Source organism: Lissotriton helveticus, chromosome 2_1, assembly GCF_964261635.1.
Source record: "Lissotriton helveticus chromosome 2_1, aLisHel1.1, whole genome shotgun sequence".
In the NCBI taxonomy this organism is placed as follows: domain Eukaryota; kingdom Metazoa; phylum Chordata; class Amphibia; order Caudata; family Salamandridae; genus Lissotriton; species Lissotriton helveticus.
In genome coordinates this window covers 736,000,936-736,020,621 of record NC_136059.1, presented here as the reverse complement: position 1 = coordinate 736,020,621, position 19,686 = coordinate 736,000,936, and the positions used below count along the sequence as shown (strand labels likewise).

The window sequence follows — 19,686 nt, the reverse complement described above, 5'->3', positions numbered from 1 at the left end:
GTCGGAGATGGTTTCTTCGTCGTTGGTCATGTCATTGTCGAAGTTAGTGCAGCTGACAATGGTGGTGCTGTCATCGCTGAGGTCTTTGCTGATGGTAACGATATCGTAGATGAGATCGGAGCATTGATGACTGCCATAAATTATGCTGGCACCGTTGATGATCTCAATGACGAGAGGGTAGTCATTGGTGAAGTCCTAGGCGTCAACCGGGATACTAATGCCGAGAGGGATTTGTGAGTGGATTTTTGCCTTGAAGAGCCTGATCAGGTGGCAGACTTCATTTCCCCTTAGAGGTCACAGAATGTAATAGCAAGGCTGGCTCTGAGGATACTTTGAAATGCTTCTCCTTAAGAGCTTCTTTAGTCTGATGGGCGGTTTTAATGTATTTTTTTGCACTCCTCAGACGTACCCTCAGGCGACCTGGGACTCTTATGAGATTTGTAGGAGGTGTCGCTCTCCTCATCAGAAGATATCCTCTGCGTCATCTTCAGCCATAACATCAGCCTACCTTCTCTGTCTCTTTGTATTTGACGGGTCCAATGGAGTTTTAGATGAGAAAGTGCAGCAGATCTTGCACTGTTTCACCTCATGTTGTGGATAGAGGCAGTAAATGCAATCTTTGTGGGAATCATCTATATGAACCCTATTTTTTTCCAGAGGACTTGCAGGGGCAAAAAAGGCCTTTCTTATCAGATATGATGAATATCCAGTAGGAAATATAAAATGCTTAGCAAGAACTAAGCAGAGCTCAGGAAGACCCCCCTTCACACATGATATGCAGTGAAAAGTTGAGGGATTCAGTCTCTCTTGGAAAGGTTCTAGAGGGTGCTAGCTACCGACTGGCTGTATCTAATAATAGGTCCTTTTTTTAAATGGAGATAGCCAGGCTATTAAATTCATGGTTAACACCACGATAGCCTTTTGGAAATTTTTATTAATGCTTTACCGTGGGACTCCCACTTTGACGACGGGGAATGATTCAAGCATGTGAATATATGAAAGATACCCCAATACTGGATAAAGTAAGTGATTTCAACTATAAAGCTTTTGGTTTGTCCAGACGTCTTTTAGATTAGGTAGAAGGTTATGAGTGCAGAGAGTAAGGAAAGCAAGAAGCTCGTTTGATTTTGGTGTTCAAGGCTCTCTGGGTGACAGCAAGGCCGTTTCTTCACTTTTGAGGGTGGTCTACATATTGAATGTTGTATCCTAAATGTACAAGGACTTATATGATTGGAGAAAATGTGGGTGTGAGCTATATCACTATTATGAAGAGGACATCAGGGTATTACTTTGTAAAGAGCTTTGTGATGTTGGTACATGAAGCACTATGAAGTGTGCACTGACATCCATGAGGTGAAGGGTGGGTACTGTTTTTGGGGTGTGTGCTTATCAATAGGAAGTTAATAAGGTTGGAACTACTAGGAGTGAATATACTGACTGGGACAGTGATGACTGGTTCTGAGTGCAATTGTGGGGATGAGCAATGTCAGGTGTTGGAATTTACACAATTTGCTGTCTTACCCGCAAGGTGGAAGTTGTTTTTGATGCAGAGGTAGAGGTTTGGGTACCTAAAAGCACCCAACAAATTATGCCCTTGTCTGGTCTGCCTGAGCTAGGATGCCTTGGCATTGCTCCCCTGTGACGTCTAGTTCAAACAAACTTGTTCCAGCTAGGGACTGGTGGAAGCAGTCACCCACATGCTGGCTTCAGAAGCACGTTGGTGACTGTAGATGTTTAAAAAAAGAAAAGCAGTCCACTGCACTTGAAACATGTTTAAGAGTTTATCTGGGATATTCTTTGGTATTTTCATTTAGCTATTGAGGAAGAGGGCTTTCTTATTTACCAAGGGTCTGATTTAGATCTTTGCAGACGGGTTGCTATGTCACACCTGTGAAGGATATCCAGTGCGTTTAAATATAAATCCCATAGGATATGATGGGATTTCTTTTTTGGCAGATTCGATATCCATCACCGTTGTGACGGAGTAATCCGTCCTCCAAGATCTGAATCGGACCCCAAGTCTCCTTTGTATTTTTTGGTGTTCATTGAAATCAGTAGCCTGGGTCAGTGTTGTAAATTAGTCCCCATCTGAGTTCTAGAGAACAAACGTTTTGTTCCTATGAATTTATGGAAGGAGTAAACCATCCTTTAGCATCTCTTTTCACCATTCTTATTTTTGGCAGGGCATCTAGAGAGTTCAGTATTATTAAGATAGAGGAGTTATGCTCTTTCAGATGTTTGGCATAGAGGAGTTAGAGAATGTCTGCAGTTTTTAGAGTTCCTAAGGATATGTTATTGGTATTCTCTCAAGCTAGACATATTTGGGTTCTGGCAGAGATTGCGGTTGTATTGATGTGAGGCAGACAATAAAGTTAGCAGACTAATTCATTTCAATAGGGGTATCACTATAATGCAGGGTAGTTTTTAAATGGCAATGTTTAGAGTAAAACCTTTATTACAAGTAGATTTGTTCATTTGACTTACGAGTGACAACAGAGCTCTTGATATAACATTGCCCTTGTTATTCCAGTGCATAAAAAAAAATACCCATAAACATCATTTGATGACAGTAGTGAGGTCAATCATTTCTTCAATTTAGGCATTCTTATTGCATGGTGGGTGATAAATAAAAATATTGTGCATTTGAAATGTTTGGATCTCTGAATAACTGGTTGCGGGCATTTAAAGGAGTCTATTACATGAGGCTAGTGATACACAAAAGTTCTTTCTATATTATGGGAGATCCACTAGTCATTTTGTGTTGTGTCTAGACATAAAATATGTCTCCATCAAAGACCCTTAGGTCATGTGGCAACCAATGTTTTTATAGGGAAGAGTACGTCAACTTCAGATGGATAATATCTGCTATAGATGGAACATTTAAAGGAGTCTATTACATGAGGCTAGTGATACACATAAGTTATTTCTATATTAAGGGAGATCCACTTGTCATTTTGTGTTGTGTCTATACATAAATATGTCTCCATCAAAGACCCTTAGGTCACGTGTCAACCAATGTTTTTATAGGGAAGAGTACCTCAACTTCAGATGGATAATATCTGCTATAGATGGAACATTAACAATTGCTGATCTACAGTTTAGCATGTACATTTGTTTTGTGGTCTGTTTCTCTGAACTCTATCAGAAGGTAGATGTTTTGGTATATTCCTGTAGCACATTTCCAGTTTTTTGGAATAGATTCTTATTTTATAAGTGTTTTTCTTGAGTTCAGTATCTTCAATGTCATTTAGCTGGCCCTGTTTGTTCTATTTGGTTGGGTATTAAGGCACTAGCAGGGCATCTTCAATGGGACAGGAATGGGGCGGTGAAATTGTTTCTGTAAGTGAGCAAAGACTACAAGGAGTCTACTTTGTGAGAGAATCCTGGTGGATGTTTGTGGTTGCTGAAGAGGAGGAATTAGTTCAATATGTCTAAAAGTGCACTATCGTTTATTTGCATACATTTTGGATGATCTCATGAGCCCAGGAAGGACTACTCTCACCTACGGGAAAAGAATTGTGGGAAGGTGTGTTAACATTAGTTGAGTGAGTCAGAGATCGGATGAGTCTAGAAAGTCATTATTTGAGGCGGCCTTAAGAGAAAGTTTAGGCCTAAAAGGTCTCGATTGGGGTGTGGCCAAGATGGCGATCAGGTGAGACACGTTCAGCTTGTCTCTCTGTTCCCATCTGTTCGCCGGCCACCATCAAGCGAAAACTTGCCTGAAACCCCGCAGGAATTAGAGTGAGAGACGTAGGAGAGCAGCGGCTGAAGAGCGGAGATCAGAAAACCCAAGAAGACGTTGCTATGACAGCTGCAGTGGAATCGAAGCAGGCAGCGCCTGACGAAAATGGCGGCCGGTTGCTTACAGTGACAGAGAAGGGCAATGGGTAGCACAGAGGCGCAGCGGCAACCATACGCTTTGAAATCCATCTCTGGAGCGCAACCGCCGTGAGCAGAAGACGAAGTGTGCAGGAGCAGACCATGAGCGACTTCAGAAGATTTGTCCTGCGGGGCGAAACCCGCTCTCCTGGGCTCCGTTGTGAGGGTGCCCCGACTTGCGGAGGAGCACAGAGCCGAAAGATAGGAGCAAGCAATCGGTTGACGGCAGCTGTAAGCGCCAGACCGCAACGTTGAGGAGGCACCATGGACGTTAGGAGCTGTGCGGAGATTGGATCCAGTTGGGCAGGAAAATAAAGTGACAACATCGACGGAGCTGGGCCGGACAGTTCAGGCCCCGATGTAAAGAAGTTACTGACCGGCGATAGAGCAGGTACACTGGGTGGAAAAAGGGGGACACGACGGGGATATACTTGGCAGCGCCCAGCCCAAGCATTCCATAAAGGGCGAGTCTGAAGAGCCCGGATGAACTGATAGACAGTATTGCAAGATCCTACACTTAGACGGAGGCACATACTTCAATCGGCTTAAGGGGTGAGGGAGGCCCGAGCACAGAGAAGCGGGTTATTTAGAGGCTAGGCTCTCGGGTGCCACATGGAGGCCCAGTGAAGAAAAGGGTACACCGGAGCCTCCCCACATAGCAATCTAACCAAAAAGGAGCAGAGGGAGAAGGGCTGTGAGCAGCAACTGAGAGAAGACTGTGGGGGACCACAAGGACAGGCAGTGCTCACAGAATAAGAGTACAGAGAAATACTGGGGAATCCGAAACAGCGCCCAGACGGAGAGAGAGGCACAAAGGTACAAGGGACTGCAGAAGTGAGCCCTAAAGATGAAGGAAGAGCAGTGAATGTAACAGGAGTTATACTCTCGAGGGAAGGTGGAGACGCCCTGCATTACCACCCGGCTCGGTGGGAGGAGATCACCGGGGACCCCCTGCATTATACCTATGAGTTAAGGCTGGTAAAAGGAGATGGAAGGGACCCGGAATACTGCTTGCAAAGGAACGTGACCGGGACGGAGTTTCAGGCACCAATATGTCTGCGCTGACGGGGAAAAAAGAGCGCAATCGGAAGGGAATGCTACTTAGACCAACCCAGCGGAGAGGGGCACACTTCCCCCAACCCACAAACAGGCCAAGAACTCGACACAAATGAGGCCCCAGTTACCCAGGCTTTTTTAGAGATGCTATTCAACACCCTATGTGAGGACATACAAACTCAGAAAAGCGAAGTAGCATCTGAGTTGAAAGAAGTGCAGATAAGTGTATTCCATATGGCCTGGCGGGAGGTAACAGGGGCATTCCCTGGGAGCGGGGAGGCATATATGGGAAATGCCACATCATGCACTCAAACTCCTTTCTACCAAGGACACGTGGGACTGGATCACGAGTTCTGGACATTGTGTGGAAATGTTGGGGGCTCACTTGGGGTTAGGGAGGGGGGAGGGAATGGCATTCTTAGCAACAGAGCTAGAGGATCTATCCATGGGGACGGAGGGAAGGAAGATTGTGATGACAAAAGATGGAGCAGATGCATTACGGTGCAGAGATGCGGGTGCATAGCAACATTCTTACTCACTTGACATGTCACATAGTCATTTGAAAGTCCTTACACTTAATGTGAAAGGGCTAAATAACCCTACTGAACGGAAAGCTATTTTATCATATTTGGAGAACTTGGATGCAGACATGTGCCTTCTTCAGGAGACGTATTTATTATCCAGGGACTGGCACCGCCTGTGGTCGAGGGATTTTTCCCAACAATTATTTTCGTCCATGCCAGCTAAAAAAGCAGGCATGGCAATTTTGATTGCTAAGAGATTCCGGGGAGAGATAAAGGACAAGATAGCAGAAATTAAAGGGAGACTGTTGACATATACTTTGCAGATTGGGGATCAGACCTTAGCAGTTGGGTTGGTTTACGGGCCTAATGCTGGCCAGGAGGAATTTTTGAAACTGGCCGCATCGGAGGTCCTGAATAGTCAAGTCCGCTTGACTCTAGTAGGGGGAGACTTAAATATAGTCATGGAAGCAGCCAGGGACAGGTCTGGTTGTCAGAACACACAAGGGGGCGAGGTATCAAAGAATGGGATCAGGTGGCTTGGTTCCATGGGATTGATAGATATGTGGCAGGCGAAACATCCTCAGACATCACAAAATGCGTTCTACTAGCACGCGCATGGTGCGTATGACCATCTGGACTATTTTTTGGGCATACACAAGTATTGGACCCGCAGCGCTTTCAGACCACGATGCGGTGACGGTCTCCTTGCAATTACCCTCACTGCAGAGACAATTAGGGGGATGGAGGTTAAGGAAAAGTCTGTTACATAGAGTTAGCGGTGACACAAATCACTAAATGTATTGAGGACTATTTGGAGGTAAACGACTCATCTGAGGTTTCTATAGCCACAATGTGGGAGGCCAGAAAGCAGTGGTCAGAGGAGAGTTAATCGCAATTACTGCAGCAGAAAATAAGGAGCAGAAGGAAAAATGAGAACAACTATCAGCACAAGTCCTGGAACTAGAACGGGTACACAGAGGGACAGGAGCGCCCAGGGTATGGAGACAGCTTAAGGTGGCGAGGATGCAATTACCTGGGTTAGACCTTGATAGGGCGGCATATGCGGTGTTCAGGTTGAAATACTCCTACTATATAGGGGGAGATAAGACGGGTTGTATGCTAGCGAACAAGCTTAGAGCCCGGACACAACACACTAAGAGCCACTCCATCATAGATGATGGGGGAGAGGGACACACTGATGATGAAGATATTGCCCATACCTTCAGGGACTTTTATGTGCAACTGTATACTGGAGAGAATAGATCAGCGGAGATCATATCAAACTACTTAGAGGGGGTCCACACATCTAAGATAGCTCCAGAACAGGCAGAGACAATAGAGGACCCTATTAGATTGGATGAGGTGATTGGAGCGATCGCACGACTTAAAACTCTCAAATCCCCGGGCCTAGATGGATTCTCGACTGGGTTTTATAAGGTCTTTTGCCACATTCTAGCGCGGATTCTGACACAGCTGTTTAGTTCTTTTGGGGGACCGGGATAAATACCCTCGGGGATGCTAGGTGCGCTGATCGTGGCCTTACCCAGCCTGGAAAGGATAACAAAAAACGCGGGTCGTATCGCCCCGTGTCTCTCCTCAATGTGGACCTGAAACTGTTCACGAGCATTTTAGCGGTGCAATTAGGTCCCCTGGTGCCTGGAATGATAGAACCGGACCAGGCCGGGTTCGTTCACGGTAGGCAAAGTGGCGATAACACAAAAAGGACTTTACATCTAATAGACAAGCCACACTGGAAGCACATGGATGCCCTGTTACTAATGGTGGGTGCCAAAAAGGCATTCAATCGAGTAGATTGGGGGTATCTTGAGCAAACTCTGACCCAAGTTTGGGTGGGACATCGCTTTCGGTCCTGGTTAGCAGGATGCTATCACACTCTCACGGCTACTATTAGGGTCAACTGCATCTCCTCCCGGCCCTTCAAAATCCAACGGGGCTCTAGACAGGGGTGCCCGCTGCCACCACTTTTATTTACCCTATATATTGAGCCGTTGGCTCAGAAAGTCATGGACAACCCTGAGATAAAAGGTATTCCAATGGGAGGGGAGGGGGGAGGCAAACAATCAGTTTATATGCCGATGACATACTAGCTTCACTGGAATCCCCGGAGATCGCTACCGGCCTTCTTGGGAGAAATGGAGGATTTTGGGCAGGTATCTGGGTCAAAGTTAACGTTGTGAAATCACAAATTCTCCACTTAAAGGGGTCACTATTAGGCTTAGCAGCGCAGGGACATCACCCTTCGGGTATTCAAGTAGCATATTTTATCCCCTACTTGAGGATCGAATTAACCTCGACGGTGACCCGAATTGTTACGCGCAATTATACCAAGGTCAACCGACGGATTACAAAAGAGCTAACTAGTTGGAGGCAACACCGCCTATCACTTTTAGGCCGTTTAGCTGAGGTCAAAATGTCCAATTTGCCAAAGGCATTGTATATATTCCAGACGTTACCAGCCTCGCCACCCAAAGGAACGCTCACGAAGCTCCAAAGAGAAATATCTCATTTCATTTGGGCAGTACGCCACCCACGGATGTGAATGGAAGTGGGTTATTTGAGGCCGGAGGAGGGTGGTTTGGGAATTCCAAATCTTTTGACATATTTTAGGGCAACCAAATTAAGGTACTTATCAGAGTGGAATAGATCGGAGTCGGAGAAACACTGGCTATTCCAGGAGCCGACGCTAGCGGGGATACAGTTATGGAAAATACCCTTGCTAAAGAAGGCAGATAGACCACAGGGCCTGAGGAGATTACCAGTTACACAGCCATTGCTAGAGGCATAGGACAGGGTAGCTATCAAGAAAGGGCTTACGACATTTCCATCTCCGATGTCACCATTGATGGACAACAGAGAATTTACACACAGGCATTCATGGCACCTTCTTGTAGGGGGGCAGGCCAACTATTCAACCTTGAAGGGATCATCCCTTTTACACAGCTGAAACAGGACTACTCAATAGCTGAGTAGGAGGGTTTTCACTATATGCAGATATGGCATTGGGTACTCCACCAAGAGGTACAACCAAAGGTTAGTCGGAAGCTGACCAGATATGAGAAGTGGTTGGTCACGAAGAACTCCGATAAAAAACTGATATCCGAGCTCTATGATATGCTACGACCGGCAGCTCCCATACAGCTCACTACTAGTCCGAGAAGGTGGGGGAAAGAACTGGGGAGGATCTATCAAAGAAAGAATGGGACGCAATTTATTATAGGGCCAAGTACACTGCACGTAATATGGCTAGCAGGGAAACAGCTCTTAAAATAGCCACATATTGGTACTTAACCTCTGTGCGCCTCAATAAAGGAAATCCTGACCGAAGTCGAACATGCTGGAGAGAATGTGAGGAGGAGGGAACTTTGCTGCACCTTTTGTGGGGGATTGCCCACATCTCTCGAGGTATCGGTCCCAAAAATTAGATGAGACAGATGCCCGGTTCGATACCCAGATTCCAAAGTTCCCTGCATACATTGTACTAGGGCTTACTAACCCCTTAATGTTCCCACTGAAGTCACGCAAATGGAACCAAATGGGTCTGGCCCTTGGGGCAGCACTCCAAAACATCTTGACACATTGGGGATCACAAGTCATACCAACACATGCAATCTGGCTCCACAGAATGTGGTATACCTTGAGGATGGAACGTATACATGCCTCTTTAACAAATTCAGTAACAGCATTTAAAGAGATTTGGAAACCACTTCTTGCTATACTGTCAACAGAGTTTCATGAAATCCTGTGTCCAAAATACCTCCGGCTCCTCCGGATAACACATGTCAGGCGCACAACACCCATTGGACTCAAAGGGCTTCAGCCCCTCCGACGTGTGTGGCAGCCTGGGATAAGACAGCTTCCCGGGGGGACACACAGCTGCACCGAGCACTTCACAGGTCTTTAAAAGACCGTTTGCATGTTAATGAGTCCTTGCTGTTGTTTCACCCCTTTTAAGAGCCCCTGCAGCTCCACTCTACCTATTGCTTAAAGATTCAGCCACCCCCGAAATTTTTTATTAGCCCCCTTTGAAATTTGGCTCTAGTTGCACCTCTTACACATGTAGATGAACCCCAGAACATACACTAAATACCGAAACTAGGAAGGAAGAGATACAAATGATCCTGAATAGGGAGAGATGATGCTAATGCCAGAGGGGGGCAGGAAGGGGGGGGGGATATGTTGTTGTTGATTTTGTTTAATATTATATTTTGGTTCAGTACGTCTATACTGTAAAATGTATCACTTGAACACAAGGTATATCAGGGCAGATGTGCTCTGTAATATGTAGACAAACTTGAACTAGAGACTGTCCTAAAATGTGATGGCAGAAGCAAGTGGTGGTGATACGGTCATAAGCGGATGTTTTGTTGATTATACTAATCAAAAACAGAGTTAAACCTAAAAGGTCTCCATTGTTGTTTAGAGTAGTGGAATCAGGCAACAGAGGAGTCGCTAAGTCTATAAATGTTGTCATGTGGGATTGCTCATACAGTCGTGAGATTGGGTATCCAGGTGGGTGTTTACACTGATTGTCATGTATGTATCTGATGAGTCCAATGGTCCAAGGAATTGTGAATAACCGTTATGGCCATGGGGGATAGGACTGTCTAATTATTAAGAAGCTATAGAAGAAGCATTCCAGGTATTGGCGTTTTCTGAGAAAAGTAATTTTGGTAGTTCTGGGTTTCTGATTAATCTGGAATGATGTGAGACTGGATTGGTTTGGAGTTTGTTTTTAGATATACCCACTGAACAGACTTTTCTGAATATATAACCTGTTTTCTAATTAAATGGAAGTTGTAGGCCTATTTGTTTCCAGCTTTCTTTCATCAACTTTCATGCATTATCCACAAATAAAATGAATGATTTTAAATAGGATGTGTAATTGAATGTTTTAACTGGATTCTGTACTGTTTCTTTGACAAAATAGGCATACAAATAAACAATTACTTCTTAAGTAATCAATTAATTTACCTGTCTTGTATTTGATACTGTAAGTTCAAGTCATTTATGACAAATGGATTCCTGAGTTTAGCATAGGCAACTGCTTTGTCCAATGGAAAACCTAAAAATGAATTTAAAACATTAGTTGATACACATGACAAAAATGGAAATCAGGTTCAACAGTACTTGAATATTTAACATTTTCATCGGTATGAGCAAAATAATGCAATATACGTTTCTTACTGCATAGGTCAAAAAAGGAAATTAAGTTTACAAACAGCCAAAAAGTAAACACTTCGGTAAGCATCATTACTTTAAGTGTGCTGGCTCAAGGGTGCTTTAAATGTATTGGCATACTTAAAGGAATAAAAGAACGATTGATCAAGGTGAACTGTATGAAATATTCATTATTATCCCTCAACTATTCCAATATTTCTTTGAAAATCACTGTTGGTAGCATGATATAAAGTAGGCAAATAAATCATTCCATGGTAAAGGTTTTGCAAAAGGACCTAATTGAGACTTTCTTATGAATTTTTTTTGTTTTTGGGTGAATTTGGCAATTGCATACAGTTTACAGAATGGTAGTGTGTGCCATTCATGGCAATTACTGCATACAATAAACAAGAAGGGACTAGAGGTGTTTTGCTTTGTGAATGTTTCAGAGAGTGCTACGCAAAGCATGGTACCTCATGAACGGCGTTTACTTTGCTCACATTCTAGCACAGTATTTGTTGTTTTCCGTGGTCACATATTGGCGTAGTACATCAATTGTAATGCAAGCACATACAGCCCTTTTTTCTAAGTCTGACCTCCCTCCGTGAACAGATGCCCCATCTCCGCTATTGCATATGGGCACTCTCCAACAGTGTTGGACTGACGTAATTACAGCCCCACCCTAATGTCTGTGTACTAAAAGTGTGAAACAAAATGTTCGCATGACGTCTGGAACATTGCTTGAAATAGCTAATCGTGACTATGGAAAGTTTTTGGGAATAAATATACACTGGAACGTGCATAGTTCAATAATATTCAATTATAATTTGCTATCATTAATGTCAGTATGATTTATCTAAAAAACAAAAACTGGTTTACAAAAACAAAATACTTGAATGCAATTTATTAGGCAACCCGTGTTGTGCATATCAATGCTTGTAACAGTGTTTTCTGGTCAGCGCAGGGCTCTGTTACATCCATCACTCTCTTAATTTATTTAGGACAGAATCAATTATTGGGAGAGGTGATCACTGGTGATAGGACCAGATATTTTCAGTACTAGTATGGTATTACCTTGGTTTAGAAAGTGTCTCCCCTAGAGGAGATTGTTGAGACTATTACATCTACCCCAAACAACAAGTCTGCCGATCCAGACAGCCTCACAGCAAAATTATATAAAATATTCAGCTAATTTCTAGCTTCCAATCTATTACTAGTCTTAAAACAGTTTCAAATTGATAAAGCAGTTGAAGTTACCACGGCCAAAGCTGAAATGACAATCATCCTCAAAGAAAGAAAAGGTCATAAGAACCTGGCAAACTATTTCCCAATCTGATTATTAAATACGGACGGTAAGCTTAACCCAAACTTTTTAGCAAACAAGTTACATGTTTAGGTCTCGCCTAGCGACCGCAGTACATGCGCTGCTTCGCCTTGGCGAGACTATTGTTGCCGGTTTGGTGTGAAAAGGGAGACAGACCATGAGCGCGCCCGGACAGGCGATGTGCACGCGCATGCGTCTCCTCTCTGCCTCACACGCTCCAACCGCGCGCTCACAAGCTCCTACCGCGCGCTTGTTCGAAATACCACAATCCTGCACTCATGGTTCGAGACCACCCTGCTTTTTCTCCTGAGAAGCAATCTCCCAGTCTTGACTTTAGGTATTTGTGGTGATTTCTTTTTTCTCTGCTTCGGTCAGTCTGGAGAGCGGAACAAACATCAGCAGTAACTCACTGTGGAAACATTTACTTACAGCGCCCTTTCCAAAGGTTGAATGTTGTGCAACTTGCGCTCTGATGTCCCAGCCTCAAAACGACAGGATCAAAAGTGCCAGCCAGACACTACATATCAGTGGCGTAGCCGAACTTGAGAGGGGCCACCACAAAGTACATGGAGAGGGCCCCCCTGCTCCGGACCTTGTAATTTTGTCGCCCCCCGACAGCGGGGCCTATTGTTACACCACTAGTACATATATAATAAAGAGAGGACAACTGACATACCGGCTAATTCCACTCGCTTACTTGTGAAATATAATTCGCAGAACGACTTGTCTCAGAAAGCGGCCATATAACAAAGATTTTGTGGATTGGCTCCAGTACATTTGTGAAAGTCACGCATGCTGTGCCTTACGATTAAACTTAATGATTAAAAATGCTAAAATATAATGCGCATAAGTGTGGTTAATGCTGGGTCAGGGGTAGTGCCAAAACCTCCTTCCAAACTTCTCACAATCTGTGCGACATTGACTTTAATTTTGCGCCGAAATTGTCGACTTTTGGCACAAAATATGCTTTGTAATGTTCATATGCTGGAGACGGATGTTTTGCAAACGCTTGCTATTATGCATAAGTAACCTTCTGTCCAACAAATATTCGAAGACTCCAGTCGAATAACTGTGATTAGGGGGCTGAAGGGTAGAGGACTGATATCAGGGAAGGTAACACACTCGCCAATTTCAACTCTCACTGTTAGTTTAGGATATCAATAAAAACCATAACATGTGTTTTAAATAGCGCTTCCTACTGCACTATTATCGTTTCTAAGCACTCTTACTATTGTCCAATGTGCAGGGCATCCATTTATCGACCTAGGAAGGATGGAAAGCGGAGCCACCTCCATGTAGAGAGGCTAACGCAGAAGTTATGGATGTTAAAAGGATTGTGGGGTTTCAAGGGTATCGAGCCTTAAAGCATATTACCTAGGGTACCTGCAGGTGCACAAGTGAAGCCACAATCGGAAAACGCAGAATAAAAAGAAACATTTCGAGTAACTGTAGCCTTTATTTTGGGAAGGGAATAACCTACTTTCCAGATGAGCACCGTCTTGCTGCAGCAACACAGCCCGGTGTTTTGATTACCGTAATTCCATGTACTTGCGCTTCCCAATGAATTGATGTGGAACAGACTAGGGGGGCCAGGGCGGAGCTCGACAGCGGGGCTGGTTCATCACGGCACTGTGAAAGCGCCGCTCCTCTGCTCCAGTCACTGGGGGCCAAGCATGCACTGCACAAAATATGACATAACAAAGATGTATTTTCATATGACGTGGTTTATTTACGTCAGAAGCCACGTTTATTTACTTCAATGCTTTCCTGTGTCCGATATGTTCTGTTTCATTGTAAGGTTCAGTCCCATACTTAGATCAAGCATGCTTGTGTTTCATTTATCACACAGCCGTTTAGTCTGGCTTTGTGGCGTTGAAATAGCGAGGATATGTCAAACAGCTTCTACGCAGAACGGTTGTTAAAGTGACGTTAAACCGCTTTCTTTCTCCCCTGCTGACAACTGCTTCTGATTTAGGACACATGTTTAGGGTAGGCCAGTATATTCTCCATCCATAGAAGTTTTCGTATTCTGAACCCAGCCAGACCATGTACATGAACCCACCCGACCTGACATTCTATATGCTGCATCTGATGGTGTAGTCTTTCCTGCTACAACAAAAATGTTCACTGCACAAATATAATAAAGGCCTTAGCTGGATTTACGACCTACAAAAAGATTTTCACATCATGTTTATTCCACCAAAAAAGGTTTATTTTCCAAAGAGCCGTGTCACTTAAGTTCCGGTGACGAAAGCAACACCAGTATAAATACTACAGTAATGCCTTTTTTTAACCATATGAGGTCTTTGTTATACTTACTTCCAGAATCACTTGCATATACATGCAGTATTTATGTCTTTCAAGCCTGTTTCTTTTGTATAATATTTTCCATCACACCTACCTCACACCACTCATGAAGTCTGTTTTCAGGTTTAGGTGTCAGAAGCCCTGAGTCAGTAATACAGAGAAACAGTTCCAGCTCAGCCGCCGACACACCCTCTTTCCGGCTGAACCCGATACGCGAGAAGTCTGCTGCTAAGAGCTTGCAAGGGCACCATCGCGTCAGCATCCGTCGCCCCGCAGCCCCTCCCTGGCTCAGGCATGCTGACTTCACTACAAGGAATGCTCAAAGTGTGCTGGTAGATAAACACAGTCTAACGCCATGGCGTCTCTTGTGTTCACCAGAATGACCTACGTTGAGAACAGCTTACTAGATCAATAATTGTGCAATGGATCACTCGAGACTCCTAGGACATTGCACTAGAAGGTGGGATAGGATGTGTTGTAACCCCAGAGCTATCGACTTTGGCACTGGGGAACCAGGGTCGAGTCTCGTCTGAACATCCTGTGCTTCTGGACAAATAACAATCTCCCCGTGCCTACCCAAACAAGCATTTGCAATGCAATAGATCTCGCATTTACGCGTGTTTGAGCTATTGATATAGCAAATAATGCATTTTATTTTTGTTTTCGTTTTAATAACATAAATAAAAGGCATTGTCATTTATAATGGCAATAGCTTAAACTTGTGTAACTGCGAGACCTATTGCATTGCAAATGCTTGTTTTTAAATGGATTCGTCTGACACAAACAAAATTCTTTAAGGGCAGATTCTCTGGTGACAACACAAGACTGCTGAGCCATATAATCGAACACGCAAATTACATAGTTCTTTGCAGAACCCATAACCTGTTAATGATATTTTATCAGCCAACACAAAAAATACTACACAGTACTCACTGATTGTAATAAAGAGTATGCAGATGATATCTCGTCATAAACATCATCCATACATCCTATTCTCGTTCCACTGTGCATCAATACTTAAAAGTGTTTAAAAAGGTCAAAGAAGAGAAAACACACCACAGCAACAATGTTAGGGTAGTAGAATAGGCAGTAGGAAGATTGGTATGATTGCTGCTTTTGTTACGCAGCACACCTTGATTCAAGTGAGTATGTGCACAGACCCTCCACACAGTGGCAGCTGGCCCTCAACCCACAGCCTCTGCAATTTCCTCTCCATTTTCCGTGGCACTGGCCCTCTTGCGCTCTGTCCTAGTGCGCAGGTAGTCTTGTAATGAGGACCAAACATCTCTGGGGCGAGCGCGCACTGGCATCAATTCCCAGTAGTTGTTGAGTTGCTCTTGGCAAAATGCTGCATCCTGCAGCCAATCTGCGGCTCGTGCACAGCGCGCCTGCTCCACCACATCACCACTTGGCGCTTGGCGAGGAGAAAAATCATCTTAGTTATTTTGCGTCCCTAGTACATCTTTCACATAGCTTAATAACGCAAACCGCAGAGAGGGCTCAATTGTGTTCCCCGTAATAGTATCCAGTGTTGAAAAGATCACGCCAAGGAAATTAATATTATCCGCTCAGTCCTATGCAAGGTTCAGAAAATTAGCGTAGGCGGTAGTTAGGAGAAAACGCACATGCTTGGTTGCAGCAGTATCGCCACTGGTAATCAGTGAGAGAAGTGACAGATTAGTGTCCGATGCCCCACAGCTAGCTGCAGTTCACACTGGCGCGCTCTCCTGCATGCCAGCACATCGTACCTAATTAGCTTACAAGGCGACGAGGATGTGAGCATCATCTCAAGTACCTGAAAGACTGGTGGGGCATCGGGGAAGGAGTTGTGGTTCATCCACTTCGCTGCCCTTAATTGTATGAAAAGGGCATCCACAGCAGGGGGTCTGAGCCCCTAACATTGTTGTCACAAAGTGATCATATGGGTACAAGGACCCCTTGCTGGTCAGTTGCATGTTGCACAGCCTAGTTCAGGCGCCCTGATCCAAAGTGAAAGGTGACTAGGTGGTGTCTTATAAGTGGCACCAATAGAACGAATAGAAGTTTCAACTATGCCGTCTGTCGAAGCTCCCTCCAGGTCCATACCATGCAAGCAATCACATCAATCTGCCCACGTGGTCACCTGGGATTTCCAAACAGCACCATTGGCAGAGAGCAAGGCACCGACTGATTGTGTTCCGTTGCCATATGGGCAAAGAACTACGCGGGGAATAGCCAGCAGCATGCGAAATATGCCTGGGCACAGAAATAATAAAGACCCATGTCTGGGACCCCCAATACGCCCTGCTCAAAAGGCAAAGTCATCACCTTCCAGGTAATCCACGGCTGCCCCCCAGCCAATGCCAGTGATATCAGGTGGGATCGTAGTTGTAGACATTTTAGTGTCAAAGGGAGCAGGAATAAACACAGAAATGTGGGTAGGTTCACCATCTTAGCAATAGCCAACATCCCGGATAGGGATAGTGGAAGTCCATGACAGCATTCCACTCGGTCTTCCAGCCATGTCATTAATCTCTCATATTATCATTCTAGAGATCATTAACATCCCTGCTAAGCTATATCCCAAGGCATTTTACCGGTCCACCTTCCCATTAAATCGGACACTCAGGGTTGAATTCCTCAGTTGCATCTATTAATGGAAAGATAGTAGATTTTGACCAGCTAATCATGACTCCACATAGGCCCCCCAACTTAGTGAATTTCCTGATCAAGTGGTCAAAGTTAATCTGTGGATCACTGACATAAAGGGTAATGTCATCCGCATACATTGAAAAGATGATCTTACGTGGTGTAAAGGCAAGGCTAAGCTGCGCATTGTGTTGCTGCAAACAGTTCCATCGCTGTTGTTAATGACAGTGGTGACAGGGAGCATCCTTGTACGGTCTCCCTGGTCACTGGGAAGGGAGGAGAATTGTCCGATTAACCCGCAGGCAGTACTGTCGGTTGGGCATACAGCAACTCAATCAGGCGTAGGAAATGGGGGCTTTCACCAAGCCGCAATAGCAAGGCAAACAGGTAGGACCACTCAAGCAAATTGAACGCCTTAGTGGAATCTAAAAATACCGCTGCAGCCTTCATGCTCGACTTTTTAATATGGAGATGGGCAAAAAAGTACGCAGATTGTGGGACATCGAGTTGCCCGGGACAGTCAGGAGCAGAGGCTGCAATCTCAAGGCTATCAAATTAGCTAACATTTTGTTGCCCAGATTCATAATTGATAATGGGTGGTAAGCATCGCAGCGACTGGGGTCTGAACTTGCTTAGGTGGCCTCCACCTCACCCTTTACTGCCGCAGCTACAGCAAGCTTGGCAGTCCGGTCATCTCGGACCTGAGCCCAGTGGGGAAGACTGCCTTTCCAGACGCTTGTGGTGAGGTTCATTGCTCCTTTAGCCCAGGAGAGACACCCCACATCGCCCCGCATGGTTGCAGCAGAGCTTAACAGAGGTGATACGAGGTGACAGGAGCCAACAGCGATGTCTGGGAGTGACGCCCAAGAGAGTGCACACACATCAGACTCTCTGATGACACGTGGGAACTCCCACAGGAAAACATTTACACTTTGGATGCCCTGCCTTGAGGCCTTTGTTATGCAGGTGCGGCCTGGCCCACCCGCTCGCCTCCAACATGTGATCCAGCCCATCTGCGCCCCGCTCTCAGAGGTTAACCAAAGTTGAGGAGGGGCCCCTGGAGCTGCCCGAATCTTCTACTGCGTGGGAGGCATCTGGATTTGTGCTTTTCTCGCTGACTGGCATCTGCTCTGGCCACACAGTCAATGGTGGGATGGGGACCTTGTAACTACCTGTGTGCCTACTTCTCAGGGAGCGTGCTGACTATGACCCACCAGGGGCTGCAACTCCGGTGAGTGCATTGTCCCGTCCTGAGTCTCTCTGCCTTCACCGGAGCATGAAGCGGGCTCCACACCCTACACAATTACTGCAAATGGTGGGTGCGACTTGCCTGGGTTCTGAGGGAACTCCCTGGTTTGACGGCGGGCTGGCCTCTGGGGGACCAAGCCAACTATTCCCATGGGGCACACGTTCGCCAAGCCTTGGACTCTATTTGAACTGTTTTGGGTAGCTACAACTATGCTCTGACTTTATTGGCTCAGCTGCTTTGGCAATAGGCATTCCCGCCCTCATCTACCACTATGCTCAGAGCTATATGGCCCTTTCTCTCCAACTGTCTGAGATCCATGCGTTGATTGGTGGACCGTTTACAGAAACTACTCTCCCCTGTTTGGTCAGTTCCTTGGCCTCCTAACTGGAGAGGGAGATTGTAGCTGCTGACAGGCACCCTTTCAATGTTTGGTGAATGGGTGGCGGAGTGGCTCAGCCCACAAGCATTCTGATACATTAATAATTCGTCAAGACGCTCTACCTTACCTTTCAGTTCTCCTGCTCTAGCCCACCGGAACTCTGCACGTTGATGGTCTGCCATCTTTTTTGGGTAGCGCCCCGCCGTAGCCTTCGCATCTGCCTGCTTTCAACACCTATCCTGACTCGCCCTGGGCTGCGCTGATAAATACGCTCTAAATATTGAAATACTTGCACACCCGGTGGTGGGAATGGAGGGGGTACCTGATAGCCCTGCTCACCTTGTACCAGACTTGGCACACCCCATCGTCATGCCACACTGCAAAATTGCAAAAGACAATCCAGTGATGTCTATCTAGAATAAGTCTTCTTCTGCGGACTCTGATGCGCTGCCTCCCCCTCAGGCATCAGAGACAGAACCTACATCCTCGGCCACGAGACGAGGGTGGCCTAGCATACCCCAACCTCCTCGACTATTACTAGACGGCCCATCTGCGTTACGTCTCCAATGGGGGCTCTGGGAGAGCGAGAAGTATTGTTCCACATCGACCGAGTGGTGGCATGTCGAACCTTGTGGGACTTGGCGTGGATGCCCAAACATGCCTGGCCATGGAGCTCGTAAATTACTACCCCTACTAAGACAGTACTTGATATCTTTGACAAGGTAGCCCTCAAGAAATGACTCACTACCTTCCCTTCTCCAAATACACCCAACGCTTGTAACCCAGACTTTCCTTCTGAGCTTTCACCCCTTTCCTTCCGCTGTTGGAGCACTGGGGACTGTCTGACATTCTGAGACCTCTTTACGGGAGATACCATGAAGTCATTTGATCAATGCAAGGCGGATTATCAACTCCCAGATACAGCATGGCTTCGATATTGTGAATTGAGGCATTGGGCGTTGCACCCATCGGTCTACTCTGCGGCCATTCAACATTACACCCCCTTTGAAAAGCTTGCACGGGAATATGATGGCTTAATATCGAACACTTACCATACACTTCAACACTCCACACCAGCACGCTCCCATACCTACCAGTCCACATGGCACAACACCACCCAGGAAGATAAAGCCCAAATAATGGGAGACACTGTGGCGAGACA

At 45.5% G+C, this 19,686-nt stretch overlaps 1 protein-coding gene across 5 annotated transcripts in view; it reads right to left on the bottom strand.

Moving 5' to 3' along the window:
- The window catches only part of PPIP5K2 (diphosphoinositol pentakisphosphate kinase 2), a 1,596,028-nt gene that overhangs the window by 1,451,567 nt on the left and 124,775 nt on the right, over positions 1 to 19,686 (bottom strand). For all 5 annotated transcript variants that reach the window (XM_078675453.1, XM_078675448.1, XM_078675449.1 and 2 more), the window contains exon 4: positions 10,452 to 10,542. In XM_078675453.1, coding sequence (XP_078531579.1) covers positions 10,452 to 10,542 — 91 coding nt within the window. The remainder of the gene's footprint in view (positions 1 to 10,451; positions 10,543 to 19,686) is intronic.